Source organism: Miniopterus natalensis, chromosome 11 (genome assembly GCF_054644295.1).
Source record: "Miniopterus natalensis isolate mMinNat1 chromosome 11, mMinNat1.hap1, whole genome shotgun sequence".
In the NCBI taxonomy this organism is placed as follows: domain Eukaryota; kingdom Metazoa; phylum Chordata; class Mammalia; order Chiroptera; family Miniopteridae; genus Miniopterus; species Miniopterus natalensis.
In genome coordinates, this window is record NC_142091.1 from 67,370,844 (window position 1) to 67,387,657 (window position 16,814).

A 16,814-nucleotide genomic window follows, 5' to 3' on the forward strand; every position below is an offset into this window, starting at 1 on the left:
GTTGAATATTATGTTGCTTCCAAACATTTTCTGTGTAATAGGTATTGCTACTCTTGGAAAGAGGCAGTTATTACCTTATTATTTAGTATCAGGACCTACTGCACATGAACAGAAAAAGTAAAGAAGCAACGCAGAGGTTTATTTCTTTGTCATATGAAAGAAATCCAGAGATGTGCAGCTCAGGGTAAGGTGTGGCTGTTCAGTGTCAGGGACCAGACTTCTACCTTGTTGCTTTAACAACTTCAATAAGTGGCTTGCTTTTTTTTTTTTTAATGTTCTTATTGATTTCAGAGAGAGGAAGGGAGAGGGAGAGATAGAAACATCAATGATGAGAGAGTCCTCCTACTGGGGATCGACCCCGCAACCCTGGCATGTGCCCTGACTGGAAATCGAACCTCGATCTCCTGGATCACAGGTCAATGCTTGACCACCGAGCCACGCCAGATGGGCAATAAGTGGCTTTCATCTCAGGTCCCAGACAGCTGCTCAAGCTCAAGCCAATCAAGTCTACATTCCAATCAGCAGGAAGCTGAAATAGGAAAGGTATGTCTCCTAGCCATATGGACACATCTTGAAAATAGCACAGGACATTTCCACTTATATTTGTTCCACTGGCCAGATTTGTCGAATAGCCACACCTAACCGTCATTTAGTCTTTATCCTGGGCAGCCATGTAGCCACCAAAAGTCAGGGGCAAATGGATACTAGATAACAACTCAATAAGCAGCCTCTTCCACATTCCTGGAGTCATATGAGGAGTGGGCAAATAGACTGTCCTTTGCCGTCATCCTGGGGTTGAGTTTCTACTTCTAGAATACATGCTTTAGAATACATGCAGTAGTGTCTAGAACAATAGCCCTCATTCAAACTTGACCCAAAATAACAGCATTATTTTGAAACTTTGATTTCAGTGAGAAAAGCTAAAGAAACTAATTTTAAAGCTACAAGAAGTTTTCAGTTTTTCAAAAGCTGGAGACTTTTACTTTGGGAAAAACAATGGAAGGTTATGCAAATATAAATCTAAAATCATTATCTGAAAATGGAGATTTTGGAGAAGCTGAGGCTAGATTGCTCTGTGAAATCACAGAAAAAGATGGCTTATTCTGCTGGCAGAGTTGCATCTCTACAGATAAATCTCTTTAGTGTGATAGTACACTACTGCTTGTTCTTATAGAGAATTCTGTTTGGACAGAAGAGTAGATCGATCACAAGAGTTCAATTGGAACCCTCAAACCTACAGGAAGGAAGACCTGAAAAAAGGAAACCAGGTGGGCAGATCATCCTGGGATGTAGCACCCATGCCTAAATATTGGTGTTAAGACTCAGTAATTCATTATTATGTTGACTGTTGATTTTTGTTTTCTGATAGGATTCTCTTACGGGAGCAACTCCCTAGAAGGTAAGACTGGGTGGAGAGGAAAGGAGAGAGAGGAAGAGAATGATCCTTATGTTGGCTTTGGGCTCCGAGAAACAAATCAGGCCTGAACCTATGAGATGATTGAAGCTTGAGTCCTCTTATTTGGAAGTCCAGGAAGAAGAGTTAGGCCTTAAGCAGCCAAAATGATGAGCTAGTTGTATGTTTTGCTGTTGTAATCCTATTGTTCTTTTTTTAAATTTATTTTTTATTGTTCTTTTTTAGCCTGGTCTCACGGCACTGTGGGGTAATGGACAAACTTTGGGCTGGATGGTAAAGTTAGAAGCAGTGTGGTTATGTAGGAGCAGCCCAGAGCAGAGAGATCCAAGGGGGCTCTTCCTTCTTTTGGAATTATTTATATTGAATAAATTTACAGTGATGGAATTTATGAATGGATTAAAATGTATAAACATTTAAGACTCTAGAATGACAAGAAATCAGCCCTTCCATGAAGACAGCTGTACATGTAAGGGGTAGAGAAAGTCTCAACAGAATGATAGATGCTTAATGGTTTGCTGGAGAAACATGGAGATTCCTTTCAAACAGATGTTTTGAAATTTACTAGCTTGTGATTTCTAGGTCTACTTTCTTTGTTCCTGCTTAATATCGAGATCTCATCTCTCATATTTGATTATCACAAAGGGGGTTTTAGATTGTAGTCTTATTTTAAAAATAAAAGTAAAAAAGCCTGTGAATTGTTTGTGCTAGGAAAGGGGTGTCCCCAGACTTAAGTTAGTATTTTACCTTTCTTCCTGCATGGCCATTCTCACAGTCAAACTCTTAATTCTGAATCCCTGATACCCATAATTCCATAAAATCTGGGTGGGATCTAGAGAGCATGTGCCCTGGGCTCTGAGGACATGAGCATTTACTCCTTGATTGATTTTCTTGTCTTCCCCCTAAATTGCCCTCCATTGCTGGGGAAAGAAACTTTCAGTTTATTGCCTCAGGCAGGGATATAATCATAGTGTCATAGCATAGTGAGAAGCTAGGAAAATTCTAGGACAAGTGTAATGGGGAAACTGAGATAGTTAAACAGCAATTTGCAGCCACCTAGTAAATCCTATCTTCCCTAAACCAAGGACACTGAAGAGTAAAGGGTTTGCTCCTCCCCAGCCAGAAGGTGAATAGCTTAAGTCGCCCTACTCCAGGAGACAGTAACAGAAATCCAATTAGTGCCATTTGCTAACCACACCCAAGGACAGACAAATTTAAGAGAATAAACCTCATTTTGTTATATCAGCATAGAGCTAATGAATATTCTATTGATAGACTCCTAAGACCTCCTTTAAAAGCCCAACTTTAAAACCCCTGAAAATGAAGGTCCCAGTGCACACTCTCCCCCCCCCCCCCCAGGGGGCATGCCAGCGCCATCTCCAGCCCTCTGAGGGGACCCCACAAGACTTGCAACCAGGGGAGCAATGGACAGTGGCAGCTTGTCCAAGGCTTACCCCCTGAACCTGTCTCCAAGGTCCCCTTCTTTCTCTGACTTTTCAGTGAGCCAAAGCTGCCCAGCCTAGGCTCTCCTGTTACTTCTATGCATCTCCCTTATTTCACTGTCCTAAGTATATTTTTGCTCTGGCCAATAAATTCTTGTTGCTTTCTACAGTTTCTCTCTTGATTGAAATCTTTCCCTCAAGGAGACAAGAGCAGAGGTCTCCTCACCATCTCCCCTAGTAACAATAGTATGTATTTTATCTGTCTAGCCTCTGTTTTACCCCTCCCCACCTCTTACATGTCTCCACTGTATGACTCCCATTAAAATTGTGTCATTTTTTTTGTCCCCAAATTAGATTAACTTGCTATCAACCCTTACAGTCCACGGGTCAGGAAAATAGCTCCCTTTTTGTACAGTTCATTTTTCCTTCTTTTTTTCTTTTTTAATCTTTTCCCCCCTAATTTCTGTTCATTTCATTTCATTTTATTTTTATTATTTTAAATCCTCACCCCAGGATATTTTTTCCATTGCTTTTGAGAGAGAGTGGAAGGGAGATAGAGAGAAACATCAATCTGAGAGAGACACATCAATTGGTTGCCTCCAGCAAGACCTTGGCGGGGATGGAAACTGCAACCGAGGTACGTGCCCTTGGCCAGAATCAAAACCGGGACCCTTCAGTCTGCAGGCCGACGTTCTAACCACTGAGCAAACCGGGTAGGGCCATTTTATTTTTTTAAAAATGTATCTTTATTGATTTCAAAGAGGGAGAGGGAGAGAGATAGAAACATCAATGATGGTAAGAGCCATTGAACAGCTGCCTCCTGCACAACCCCTACTGAGGATGTGCCTTGGCCAGGAATCGAACTGCGATCTCCTGGATCATAGATCAATGCTCAACCACTGAGCCACACCAGCCGGGCTGTTTGGTTCATTTTAAACTAAGAATATGTTTATAGTCCCTCTTTTGTATAATTTGGAATTGGTAAACAAGTGGTCACCCAATATTGTAGTTTTCCCTTAATATATCTTCGGACACTGCTATCTTAAAACATCTAAGGACAAATCTGGAAAACTCCTATGCTTGCCAGATGGTCATCTATGGGAAGATGAGGCTTACATAAAACAGGCAAAATCTGCCCTGGCTGGTGTGGCTCAGTTGGTTGGCATGTGGTCTCCAAAAGGTCACGGGTGTGATTCTTGGTCAGGGCACATACAAAGACACTATAAATCCACAACAAGGGCCTCAAGAGGGGACCTCTCAGGCACTTCTATGAACTGAAAAAAATCCTGGTCTCTAAAGATCCAGGTTGAAAAGAGATTAAAAAGAGTATATTTGAACAATTACTCTGTAGAATTATTAGGAAATAAAAGACTCCCAGGGGAAAACATTGCCAGTCAATGTTCAGTCAGTTCAGCACTTAGAAATTATCTCTGGTATGTGAGTAAGACTTGAAATTGCTTTTGAAATCTCTCCAAGACTGTCTTTCTCGCTCAGACTTCATGTCATCATCCAGTGAGTTGCAAAAACCCCAATTTTCCTTTAAAGCAGTTTTTTAAGGCTAAAATGGTAGGCACTTTCCAAGATCACACTCTATCTTGCCACTTTAGATACTTGGGTGGCAGTAACCCTTTCCTCATGCAATACTCATAAGAGAACTAAAGTTTTATAGGGAAATATATCCATCTCAGGAAACTTGGAAAGACTATGAGAGTTAAAATATTGCCTTATGAAGGAGACAAAGCAAGCTTGGTTCACAAATTAAACTTTACAAAGAAAAAAAATGTAACAGGGCACCTCTATTGCACAATAAGTAGAGCTAGTTTACAGTCACCTCTTTGTTGTCCACTCCCATCTCAATGACTTCATTGTACACATTAAGCTCAACCTCCTGCCAAATGGACCTACTCTTTATAGCGTAGGACAATGATGGAAAATAAAATTTGGAGTAGAAATAAACAGCAGATAATATCCATAATTGTTTTTAATCTTGAGGATGAGTCACCCTCAATTTATTTCCACATTTCTCTGTCATCAGCTGTTCATTTCTTTACTTTGAAAACCACCAGATTAACACTGCCAAAGGCAGGTAGGAAATGATCCAAGGGGACAATTCAGAGGTATCACATGGTGGTGGATGAAAAACTGGGAACTAGACAATCCTCAGGAAAGTCTCTTTTTTTGTCCTAGCAAAGGCACCAATGTGTGAACCTAATTTACACTTTCATTATTCCAATCAGGTTATTTTTATATCAGTATAATTTTAGAATAAGACATGGTGGGGGATTATTTATTTCCTGGGACATTCTGTCCATCATTTTGCAGATAAGATATTCAAGTAGGTCTAACTTCAAAATTAATTTCAAATGAAGAAATATTCTTACCTCTCCTTTTTAATACTTTCATATACCTTGTTTATTCCTTAAATCTTCCTCTGGTACAAGGAATTTCAATCTGAATGGCCAGACATTCTAACATCACAATCATAAGAAATGTGATCTATGATGTATATGAGCTGTTAAAACCTGGGTGACTCTCCTCTGTCCCCCAATTTATCACGGTCTTTAGATCTCCTATAAAGTGTAAGATTGCTATTTTATCTATATTTGACTTGTCCTCCTTAAGCTGATTGGGTTCTTAAACCCATTTAGCCTCTAACTCCTGCTTGGGGTTAGAAATGGGAGATTGGAGTCCAGATGTTCTCCCTAGGAAGTAGGTCTGAACCACAGTACAATTATTGCAGAAAGGCTAAAGATAGAGGTTTCAGACTGTCACTAACATCATTCTTTGTTTATTTTTGGTTTTGTTCTTTCCTAACATCTTCTTAAAAACATAAAGTTACAAACTCAGATTAGTAGCCATTTACCTATGTCAGAAGACCATTCTCCAACTTAAAGTTATTTTTTACACTGGCCTCAGATTATGCCTAAGTAGGCAGCAAAGTAGAAAAGCTAAAATGTCACCCAAATAATTCAAGACAAATAAATATTGTTTTCATTTGAAATCTCCAGATAATTGAAACAAAAAAAGGGTTCTGGCTAGATGCCATTTTCCCCTTTGCTCTGATGTTATAGGCACAATCATAAATGTCCACAACCACTAAGTTTTCAAATAAATGATGCTCAACCTGGAGCTCAATGCATAGTAGGGAAGTGTTGTCCTGGTTTTGGTTTGGTTAATAGAATTGCAAATGAATCAAGATATTCTGGCATAGCCCAACTCTTCTAAAAAATACACAGATTAAATGTAAATTTGTGATGAGTGTCCACACTCAGTCATGCTAAATGATGGAACTGTGTAGGGGTTGTTGAGGGGGAAAGTTTGTTACAGCTCCTCTTGGAAAGTTTCCCTCTTCCTCCCCACCTTTCCTGTTAGCTAAAATGAGTGAGCATCAGCTCCTGACGGATCCGGTCAGCCTCTAGGTCCAGGGACTCCATATGCTCATACTCTTCCTCGGGGGGCTGTTCCATGGGTCCTGTCATTGGAGAGGACCAAACATCCATCCCATGCTCCAGGGAGATATTGTGGAGGACACAACAAGCCAAGATGATGTGGCTGGACTTCTCTGGCGAGTACTGCAGTGCCCCCTTGGACCCATCCAGGCAGCGGAATCGGGAGCAGAGGGTTCGGAAGGTCTTCTCGATCACACTGTGAGTTGCAGAGTGGGCCATATTATATCTATACTCAGCTGGAGTTTCATGGTTGTGAAGTGGGGTCATGAGCCAGGTATGGAGAAGGAAGGAACTGTCACCTGTGGGGAAGGCATAAAGAAATCATAAATCATCATAGTTGGAATACAAACAAAATCCAGGAACATATACAGAGAATGGACAAGAAAATGCAACAGCTTCTGGAGCCTAAGCACACCAGAAAAACCAAGAGGGAAATGCTCTAGTAAAGAGAAGGCATGCCAGAGTCACTAGCAGGTAGACATGAGTCTTAGCTGGGAACATCCTTGGTTAAAACCAACAGCAAAAAAGGCTGATAACTAAAGAAAGCCAAGTCTGAAAAAATGTAAGGAGGTGAAGGCATTGGAGGAAATAAAATTCCTGGATTTTCTGGTAATAAAAGGTCAGTAAAAACTATCACATAGCAAACCAATCTTCAAAATCTCTAAAGAGCTAACGCGCAAGAGAAAAAGATAATTCTGCCATGAGATCTCAAAACACTTGTGAAAAAAATTTCTAACTTTACCACTAAAATGTCAGGTCTGAATGTACTACCTAGGGATTTCAGAGGATTTCATAATAGTGCATTCTCCTAATGCTAAGAAGAATAAAACAAAAGCCCCAGAATCTGTGGTGGAGACCAGAACTTAGGTGTCCTGCCTTCCTAGATACTACATTCACCAGAACAACACCTTTATAACAGAGGAACTGGTAGAATTTCACATTAACAAGGAGAGCATAGATATAATGATGCAAATAGTAATAGTGATAAAGAAACAAAGTCAGAAGTCAATTAAAATAATATGCATGAGGCATTTCCCTTAGGTATCCTATCAAATGATCTTGGGAAGTGCTAAAAATAAAACAAAAATTGGTATACAATGTCCTAACACAATAGTACAATGTTTCTATAATGTTGAATTGTCCTGACTCATTACATCTGGCAGATGAAATGTCTCACACAGAAGCAAAACCTTTTAAAAACCTGAGACAAACAGGCCCTAGGTATACCAGCTTGCATAACTGCTTTTCTGACTCACTATCAGTAAATAGTTATGAAGAGTGCCAGGCACTGTTCCAAAACATATAGTACACCTTTCTTTTAAGAGCTTATGTTTCTAAGAACTGAATTAACTTTATTTTTAAAAATACTTTTTGTGCCCTGGCCGGGTACCTCTGCTGGTTAGAGCATCATCTGGATAGGCCAAGGTTGCAGGTTCAATGGTCAGGGCACATACAAGAATCGACCAATGAATGCATGAATAAGTGGGACAACAAATCAATGCTTCCCTCTCTCTCTCTCTCAAATCAATAAATATTCTTTTAAAACATAATTTTTTGTAATTCAAAAGTTTTACTGAGATATAATTGACATACACTGTATTAGTTTTAGGTGTATTAGATTAGATTTAAGTATAAATAAGAAGTCCTACAAGACTTTCAAATTTTATATTTGGCTGGCTTTTTTCCTATTTGTTCTAAGTATAACCTATTTTAATTAAACTCACCCCTACTAAATACTGAACTTAAGAAACTGATATAAATAATAATGAAAATAATACCTGACTCATTGAATACCTATTATGTAGAAGGCACTCTGCTGGGTAATTTTGAAAATATTATCTCTTGTTATCCAATCCCAACTCTGCCAGGTTAGACAGTATTGAATTCATTTTACAAATGAGAAGATCAAAATATAGGTCAGCCATCCTTTGATATGTCAGGCAAAGGAAGGGGAAGAAGCTAGTAACTAACGCTAACGTTGGACTCAGAGTCACTAAAACAATAATGTAATGCTGTAAAAGAGAATAAGATAAACATTTAAGATAAGCCAAAGCACAGAGATACTAAATGATATTTGTGAAATGTTTCTGTAAGAAACAGTATAAGCCTTAAATGGGGAGACATACAGAACAAACTAGTTAATGTAGACTTTCTATAAAATGTTGCATGGTCATTAACTGGTTATAATCCAAGTACCACTGGAAGACAGACAGTCAGGAGGGGATTAGGATCAGAGTTGCTAAACAGATTATAATTGCTTACATGATCCGTCATCCACAAAATATTCTGGCAGATCTTTCTTACAAAGCTGCTTAATAGGACTATGCCAAAAGCTGAAGAAATAAGAACTCCGGCTGATTTGTTTGCAGGAACATGTTCATTTAGAAAAGGGGAATTAGGTAATGCTCCCTGAAGGGACAGATGAGAATAAGGACATGAAGGGATCATACCTACAGTGAAGATGTGCTAAACAAAACAAAACAAAACTCAGAAAACAAAGGAGAATCACAGTTTATTCTGGATTTGGAAAATCTATAACTATTTCACAAAACTGATGGTGTTAAGATACAATCAGCCTTCTTAGTCTCAAGTGTTCCCTGGAATAGCCCTGCGCAGACTGAACCATTTTCAGCCCTTTCCCTGTCTATTTCTCTTCCTGTTTTGATGGTTTTGTGTGGAAGGAAATACAAATAAAGTGAAGTTATGGCCTTTCATGCTTTTTTAAAAAAAGATACAATCAGCCAGCCATCTTCTCTAACTTTTTTTCTCTTTTAAAAAAAAATATTTTTATTGATTTTTAGAGACAGAGGGAGAGAAAGAGAGAGGAACATTAATGTGAGAGCAAAACATTGACTGGTTGCCTCCCACACAGGCCCTGACCAGGGCCAGGAATTGAACCTGCAACCCAGATATGTTCCCTTGACTGGGAATTCAACCCTCCACCCTTCTGTGTGCGGGCAGATGCTCTAACTACTGAGCAATGCCCACCAGGGCTCTACTTTTTTTTTTTAAACATCTTGTCAATCCTCAAAATCGTGCCTATCTTCCCCTATATTACCCTACTGTCCACACATCCTGCAGAGACCAGTGTTTTCCAAACTTACCCGTTTGTACAAATCATTTTGGGCACCTGTTAAAAATGGATGTCTAGATTCTTTCCTCCAAGATTCTTATTCCTAAAGTTTAAAGTGGGGCCCAGTGATGTATATTTAATTAATTAATTTATTTATGTATTTATTTTTAAATCCTCACCCAAGGATATCTTTTCCACTGCTTTTCAGAGTAGAAGGGAGAGAGAGACACACTGATTGGTTGCGTCCCACACTCACCTTGACCAGGGCTGGGGATCAAACCTGCAACCGAGGTAAATGCCCTTGACCGGAATCAAACCCGAGACCCTCCAGTCCTCGGGCCAACTCTCTAACCACTGAGCCACACCAGCTAGGGCTTTTTTATTGATTTGAGAGAGAAAGGGGGGGAGAGGGATAGAGAGAGAGAAATATCAGTGATGAGAGTCATTGATCGGCTGCCTCCTACACTCCCCTTACTGTAGATGAAGCCTGCAACCCAGGCATGTGCCCAGGCATGTGCCCTGACCTGAATCAAAGAGTGACCTCCTGGTTCATAGGCCAATGCTCAACCACTGAGCCATGCTGGCTGGGCGTGTTTGTACTTTTTTTTTTAAATCCTCACCGAAGGATATTTTTTCCACCGCTTTTTCAGAGACAGAAAGAAAGATAGAAACATGATGTGAGAGAGATACATCTATTGGTTGCCTCTGCACACACCCCAAAAGGGGGCTGGAGCCTGCAATTGAGATACATGCCCTTGGGCGGAATAGAACCTGAGACCCTTCAGTCTGTGGGCCCATGCTCTAACCACGGAGAAAACTGGCCAGAGCTTAAATGGTGATTTTTTTTAAAAATCCTCACCTGAGGAAATTTTCATTGATATTTATTTTTTCATTGATTTTTAGAAAGAGGGTAAGGGAGAGTGAGAGAGAAAAATATTGATGTGAGAGAGAAGCACTGATCAGTTGCCTCCAGGATGAGACTGGACAAGACTAGGGATCAAGCCCACAACCTAGGCATGTGCCCTGACCAGGAAGCAAACCTGGGACCTTTCAGTGTACAGAACGACATTCCTACCAACTGAGCCACACCGGCCAGGGATAAATGGTGATTTAAAAAAATTAAGGCTCAAAAAGTTTTTAGCTGAGGTCTCAAGAAAAGGATAGGACTGAGACTCAAGTCTATAGACTCCCATATTTCATTTACTCTGCTACATAATTCTATGGCTACAAAATGAAGAATTTCTACCTGCAAACTTACCAAGCAGCCAGCTATCTTTGTGCATTCCAGCTTCAAACTGACTACTGAGAGAAGACTGCCGCAGCACAGCATAGTTCTGTAGGCTGCCTGGCCAGTTTGTCTCCACAGTCATTAGTGCTCCTCTGATGTCACACACCATCAGGCAGTTTAAAGAATGCAGACCTTTGCGGTTCACATAGGAGAGGTCTTCAGCATTTGGTGCCTTGATTGCCACATGGATACAGTCAACCACTCCTATTACCCCTGGCATCCCAGCCAACCCATAGAATTCATCCTTCAGAGCCTGAATGGAGGCTTCATCAGCAGGAAAGCGAATGAACTGGGAGGCTCTTTCCACAAGTGCTTCGGTGACATTGGCAACACATCGACTCATAGATGCCTGACTGATTCCAATAGCATCTCCCATCCGAGTCTGGAAGGATCCTGACGTATAGAAGCCCAATGCTGCAAGGATCTGTGTCTCTGGGCTAATAGCCCTGGATCTCTGAGTTGGTCTAGAAAGATTTGCTCCCAAGAGCTCCACCAAGTAATAAATGAACTGTCGAGGAAAACCATATATAGACATCAAGTAGTCATCAGTCACATCATCCAGCTTAAAACGGTCCAATGTCCGGTGACCTCGGCCATACAGTAAGAGATCACAGTCAAGCACTGTTATTGGTATAGCCATGGTACATGTAAATGTTGACTCTCTTTCCCTGCTACTTTTCCTGAATTCTTCCCAGTGAAGACATAGGTCAAAGAAGGTATTTAAAGAAGCTTCAGAATTCAACAGCTAACCATCAGTTAAATGGCTCTGGCATTTATAATCTTCTCTCTGTAAAGGTTAAAAGAAAAAAAAACATTAGAAACCTATCAGAGACTTTAAAGTGACCTAAAGGTTACGATAACTCCTCAAATTTCCATTTTGTTCAAGCAAAAGGTGCTATACTTGTAACTCTGGATTTTTCTCCACTAACTCATATCTGCACGACAGTCTTTGTTTTGGTTTCACGGATAATGGGAGTTGTAATTCGGTGGCTCATTTTCCGGCTGACATTTGCACTGGGAGGAGCAAAAGATTAATGGAGGTGATGGCATAATAATCTACAAGGTAAAAGAGGTCTGCTCTTAACTATACAGGCGAGGAAGCAGCTGACACAAGTCCTAACTACCCAGGGCAGAGATTAGTCACTAATGGCGGGTTTCTTTACCCAAAGCCTTCTGGATCCACCGGAGAAGTACGGGACCGAAGGGGGGGTGGGGGTGCTCAAACCAGTCTAACGGGAGAAGGGGGGAGAAAACCACCCATGACCCAGGCAGATGGACGTCGATCGTGTGCTAACAATCGTGAGGCTGAGGGCTAGGAAGTAGAGCGGCCCAAACAAGTTAGAAGGAAGGTGCCAAAGGCGCCGAGAGCGCTAGGGCTGGGAGGCGACTCCGCCGCTTCTGAGAGGCGCCTTAAATACGGAGTATTCCGTAAAGCTGACTGCTCCGGCCGCTCCGAGTCAGCCAGAAGCCCGTCACCCACCTCTCAGCGGTGACCGAGTTACAGCCTCAGTCGCGCCCGCCCCGCCTGACCCCGCCCCTCCGGAACCGGCCGTCGCGCACAATCCGCCACGGCGCTCACGGCGGCACCGCCCCCCCCGCGTCAGCGGCCGCCCCACGCCGCGTCCTCACTTGCCGCTGCCGCAGTGGCTTGCGGTTCGCCGCTGCACATTCCGCACGCGGCACAAACGTTCTTGCTCTTTCAGACGCCGCGTTCCTTACGCTTTTATTTTCTTCTCAGACACTTGGAAATATTGGCCGTAGAGACGTATAAAAAGAAATCAACTTTTCTGGGAGTTTCGAAGAGGAAAGAGAGAAAATAGGGCGTTCATCCGTAGCGAAAGTGTGGCTGAAGTTAGACAGCTGTATTTCCCCCGTAGCCCTCCTCTTCTCCTCCCCACCGCGTTCACCTAAGCGGATGAAAACAAACACTAACGATGGCGGCGCCGGGAAGCGACCGGCTGCTAGGTTTAAGGCGGGAGTGATCGCTTGAGCTGTGAGGAGAGTCGTAAAGAGCTCGGGTCGACGTGAGTGCGACGACTCGCTCAGCCCTGAGAGCGAGTACCTGGGGCCGACGAGCCACGAGCCTCCGGAGGCGTGAGGTGTCTGTCTGCGACCCGTGCTGTCACTGCCGCTCCGGAACGCGGAACCCTCAGCCAGGAGGCGCAGCCGGCCGGCCCCAGGCCCCGGCCTCCGTAATGAGAGCCCCGAGCCACGCTCTGTGTCACAGCTTGGCAGGTACTAACTTTGGAGGGGATACCCCCAGATCTGTGAGCGCCCCCGGGCGGGAGGCTGTGGATTTGCGGCCTGTCGGGTACCTCCTCGGGAGCTGAAGCTCAGTCCCTTGACCTTTCTTTGGGAGGTCGGGTTGGTGTAGGCTACATTGGCCCCTGATTGTTCCCAGTCTTTACAAAGATCCCAGAGCTTTCGTCTTTACTTTTTCAGTTCTTTGGGTTAAGTCCTAAGGGTTTTTGGAGATAATTTTTGAGTCCATAACTCGGGTTGGGTACCAATATGAGTGAGGTAGGCTTTCATTCAACCAAGATTTGCTGAGTGCCAAATATGTACTCCGCATGTAGGTGAGGGTGACTGTTGACTAGTGAAAAAAGGGACCCAAGGTTCACGACTATCTTCTTACTGGCAGTGGAAACGACCTGTGGAAACCTGCGATCCATTCTCATTAAGTAAATCTCTGGGTAAGTGGCTAAGCACCTTCTTGGGTTCATCACTAACTCATCTCTGTTTTCACTTTCTCAGTTCTGTTTTCCTGGTCAGTTCAGTCTAGCATTTCACTTTCAGTGTTTCTTCCTCCTCTGGGCATCCCACCGCCAGAGAGAGAATGAGAGAGGAAAAAGAGGGAGAGAGATAGGGAGAAGGAATATGAATGAATGAATATTAAAGAAAAAAAAGGACCAATTTTCTTATTCTTAGTTGAAAACTCATCTCCTAAGGTAGTAGAATTCATTGAACATCTTCAACGGGAGGTGTGCAATAATAAGAAATAATAGACCCTTCCGTTACACTAAATTAACTTCCAGGTTTTTGTGTGTTGTTTTATGAGTGTTCTTTCACGTGTGGGTATTGTGGCTCCAGTTGCATTACAAGTTTGTTTTTGTTTTTTTGTTTTAAATATATCTTTATTGATTTCAGAGAGAGGAAAGACAAGGGAAAGAGAGAGATAGAAACATCCATGATGAGAGAGTCATTGATTGAGCCCGCAACCCGGGCATGTGCCCTGACTGGGAATCGAACCCTGATCGCTTGGATGCTAGGTCGATGCTTATCCGCTGAGCCACTCCTGGCTGGGCTCAAGTTTTTTGTTTTCAACTCCATTTTCAACTGAACTTGTAGAATGGAATCCTGAGTTAATATTTTGAGTACACAGTGGATGATGAGTAAGTGCTGGAGCAAGTGTCACATATACTGATCTGTATAGTAAGATGCATGTAAATGTATGCACTGTTTTCAGATTGTACCCCTTTGGATATAAAACTAAGGCTATGGCAACTTTTGAGATTTACATTTCATAAAATTTGCAAACCACTGAGTTTTCCAATACTGTACTTACACCTAAGAGTTCTTATTATATTTTTGTATATTTTTCCTCAAGAGCGGTTATTAAAATTGAAGCAAAAACTGCAGATCTTCAGCTACTAAACACTTCAAATTACAATGTTTTAGTTAAGGACTAAATCAGCCGGACACAGTGGAATCCTACCATAGTATTGGAATTGTATTGTATTGAGGTGGGGGCAATAAATCTCTTTTTTTCATTGTCTTTCCTGCCCCCATCCACCCAACTGCATTAGCTTATATCTTCCATGATGACTCAGCAGCATGCCTATCACCTAAATGCAAAAAATAGCCTAAAATACTGACTTTTGAGCTTCCAAAGACCCAAGTCCTACTATATAAGTGATTTTTCAAGGATATTTCTTACTATTTCGAAAAAGCACCCACTGTAGAATTTATTGCACCTTCTGGAGAAAAGTTATTTAATCTTAGTAATGCCTAGAAATCCCTAAAACTTTGTTTTTAAGTATTTCTTTTCCTTTTAAAATCCCTTTTACTTTATCATTAAAGAGATGAATAATTACATTCATAACACTGGTTGGAGAGCTGCTTAGATTACAGAGAATTAAGAGTACACTTAAAAAATTCCTCACTGTTTTGACCATTATTCAACTTAAGTTTTATTTTGTTTTATTTTTTTAAATTAATTTTAGAGAAAGGAAGGGAGAGAGAGAGAAACATCTATTTGTTGTTCCCCTGATTTATGCATTCACTGGTTTCTTCTTGCATGTGTCCTGACCAGGGATCAAACCCACAACCTGGGTGTATTGGGATGATGCTCTAACCAACTGAACTACTTGGCCAGGGCCTTAATTTTTGTTTGTTTATTTTTAATTTTTGATGGAAAGAAAAGTAGAGACTCATGATTAAGCAATGCAGGCTGGCTAAGCTGGAGTGGCTCTGTTGGTTGAGCATTGATTGTCCTGTGCACCAAAAGGTTGCAGATTTGATCCCTGGTTGGGGCACTCTCTCTCCCCCTCCCTCCATTCTTCCCTCCCCCTCCTTCCCCTCTTTCTAAAAATCAGTAAAACAACAACAAAAAAACAGTAGGCTGTTCAGCTAATATTCGAGCTGCCATATTGCTTAGGTATTATTATTTATCACCATTTTATAAGAAACAAAGATTGAATGACTTGCCGTATATGCTACTATATATATATTAGACTTGGTTTTATTATTCAGATCCTCTGTAGTTTTGTTTATATCTACTTGAGGTATGTTGAATCTTTAGGTATATTTTTGGTCTTATCAAGCTCTTCTAGTATCTCTAGGAATTTTTGCTTCATGTATTTTATTGCTATATTGCTTATGTATAAAGATATATGGCTTTAGCTGGTATGGCTTGTCAGCTGGCGCACCAAAGGGTCTCGGGTTCAATTCCTAGTCAAGGGCACATACCTCGGTTGCAAGTTCAATCCCTTGCCCAGGTCTGGGCATATTCAGGAGGCAAGCAGTCAATGTTTCTCTCTCATGTTGATGTCTGCCTGTGTGTCTGTCTTTTTTTGTCTTTCTCCCCAACCCCCACCCTGTCCCTCCCACCCTTTTTCCACTGTCTCTAAAAATCAATGGAAAAAATATCCTTGGGTGAGGATTAACAAAAAAAAGGTTTATGGCTATTACATTTTCAGAGATTATCATTACTCAGTACCCCTTTTAACCTCATTTCATCACTTTTGGCCTGGAATTCCGTTATAAATATTGCTACTTCTGCTTTCTTTTTTTCCTGTTCCTGTCCTCTTCCTCTTTTTTTCTTTTTTCTTTTTTTTTAAGGTATATCTGCTTATTTCTTTACTTTCAATTTTTTTTTGTAACTCTTTTAGGTATGAAGATTTCAGTTTTTAAACTTCTGTGTTGCTTCTCATTTGTCTATGAAGAACTTTCTAAATGGAATAAAGGATCTTTATATATATATATTTAAACCATTTTTAAAAAATGTATCTTTATTGATTTCAGAAAGAGGAAGGGAGAGGGCGAGAGAAATAGAAATATCAATGATGAGAGAGTCATCATTGATTGGCTGCCTCCTGCACGCCCCCTGCTGGGGATTGAGCCATCAGTTGCCCTGACCAGGACTCAAACCTCGATCTCCTGGATCCTAGGTCCATGCTCAACCGCTGAACCACGCCCAGCAAGGCAGGATCTTTATATTTTAATAATAATTCTGATGCCTGAAAGTAGGGAAATGACTGTTTTTTTCCAGTTTGCACTTGAACTTGTACTTAACTATTTTTTTCTTGTAGTAACTGTTCTGAATTTATAATATTGAGCTTTTTTTTAAGCCTGAGTCGAAAACATTAAAAAACTCTGTTAAAAATTGGAAAACATAGAAATTATATAACCTCTTGCCAAATTATTCAGTTGTTTCTTTGAATTTATTTGCCCTATCCTTCATTTTTTGATGTGTCACCTTAATCCCACATTATAATGGTAGGATTACTGAAATAGCTTTCTCACTGGTTTCTCTGCTTCTAGTCCCTTTACTTCATCTCTCCCTCTCTATATTCAGATTAATTTCCCTAAATCTTTATCTATGGGAGAATCTACATTGACTCCTTACTAATGTACTATTAGAGCCTCTATT

At 41.1% G+C, this 16,814-nt stretch overlaps 2 protein-coding genes across 11 annotated transcripts in view; one reads left to right on the forward strand and one right to left on the reverse strand.

Moving 5' to 3' along the window:
- Window positions 1-3,565: 3,565 nt before the first annotated feature.
- HARBI1 (harbinger transposase derived 1) lies at window positions 3,566-12,187 on the reverse strand. 3 transcript variants are annotated; one of them, XM_016204041.2, is made up of 3 exons: window positions 12,144-12,187; window positions 10,634-11,450; window positions 3,566-6,601 (listed from the first exon to the last, which is right to left on the reverse strand). In XM_016204041.2, the coding sequence occupies exons 2-3, from the start codon at window positions 11,301-11,303 to the stop codon at window positions 6,222-6,224; spliced, it is 1,050 nt and encodes a 349-aa protein (XP_016059527.1). In that variant the 5' UTR covers window positions 11,304-11,450; window positions 12,144-12,187; the 3' UTR covers window positions 3,566-6,221. The 3 variants fall into 3 exon arrangements, with proteins under 3 accessions (XP_016059527.1, XP_016059526.1, XP_016059525.1); XM_016204040.2 differs by lacking the exon at window positions 12,144-12,187 and adding an exon at window positions 11,827-12,036; XM_016204039.2 differs by lacking the exon at window positions 12,144-12,187 and having other exon boundaries at window positions 10,634-11,810.
- Window positions 12,188-12,540: 353 nt separating this feature from the next.
- The window catches only part of ATG13 (autophagy related 13), a 29,200-nt gene continuing 24,926 nt past the window's right edge, over window positions 12,541-16,814 (forward strand). For 6 of the 8 annotated variants that reach the window (XM_016204038.2, XM_016204030.2, XM_016204034.2 and 3 more), the window contains exons 1-2: window positions 12,541-12,898; window positions 13,240-13,356. The gene's annotated coding sequence lies outside the window, so the exon portion shown is untranslated. The remainder of the gene's footprint in view (window positions 12,899-13,239; window positions 13,357-16,814) is intronic. The other 2 variants (XM_016204032.2, XM_016204033.2) reach the window with 2 other exon arrangements.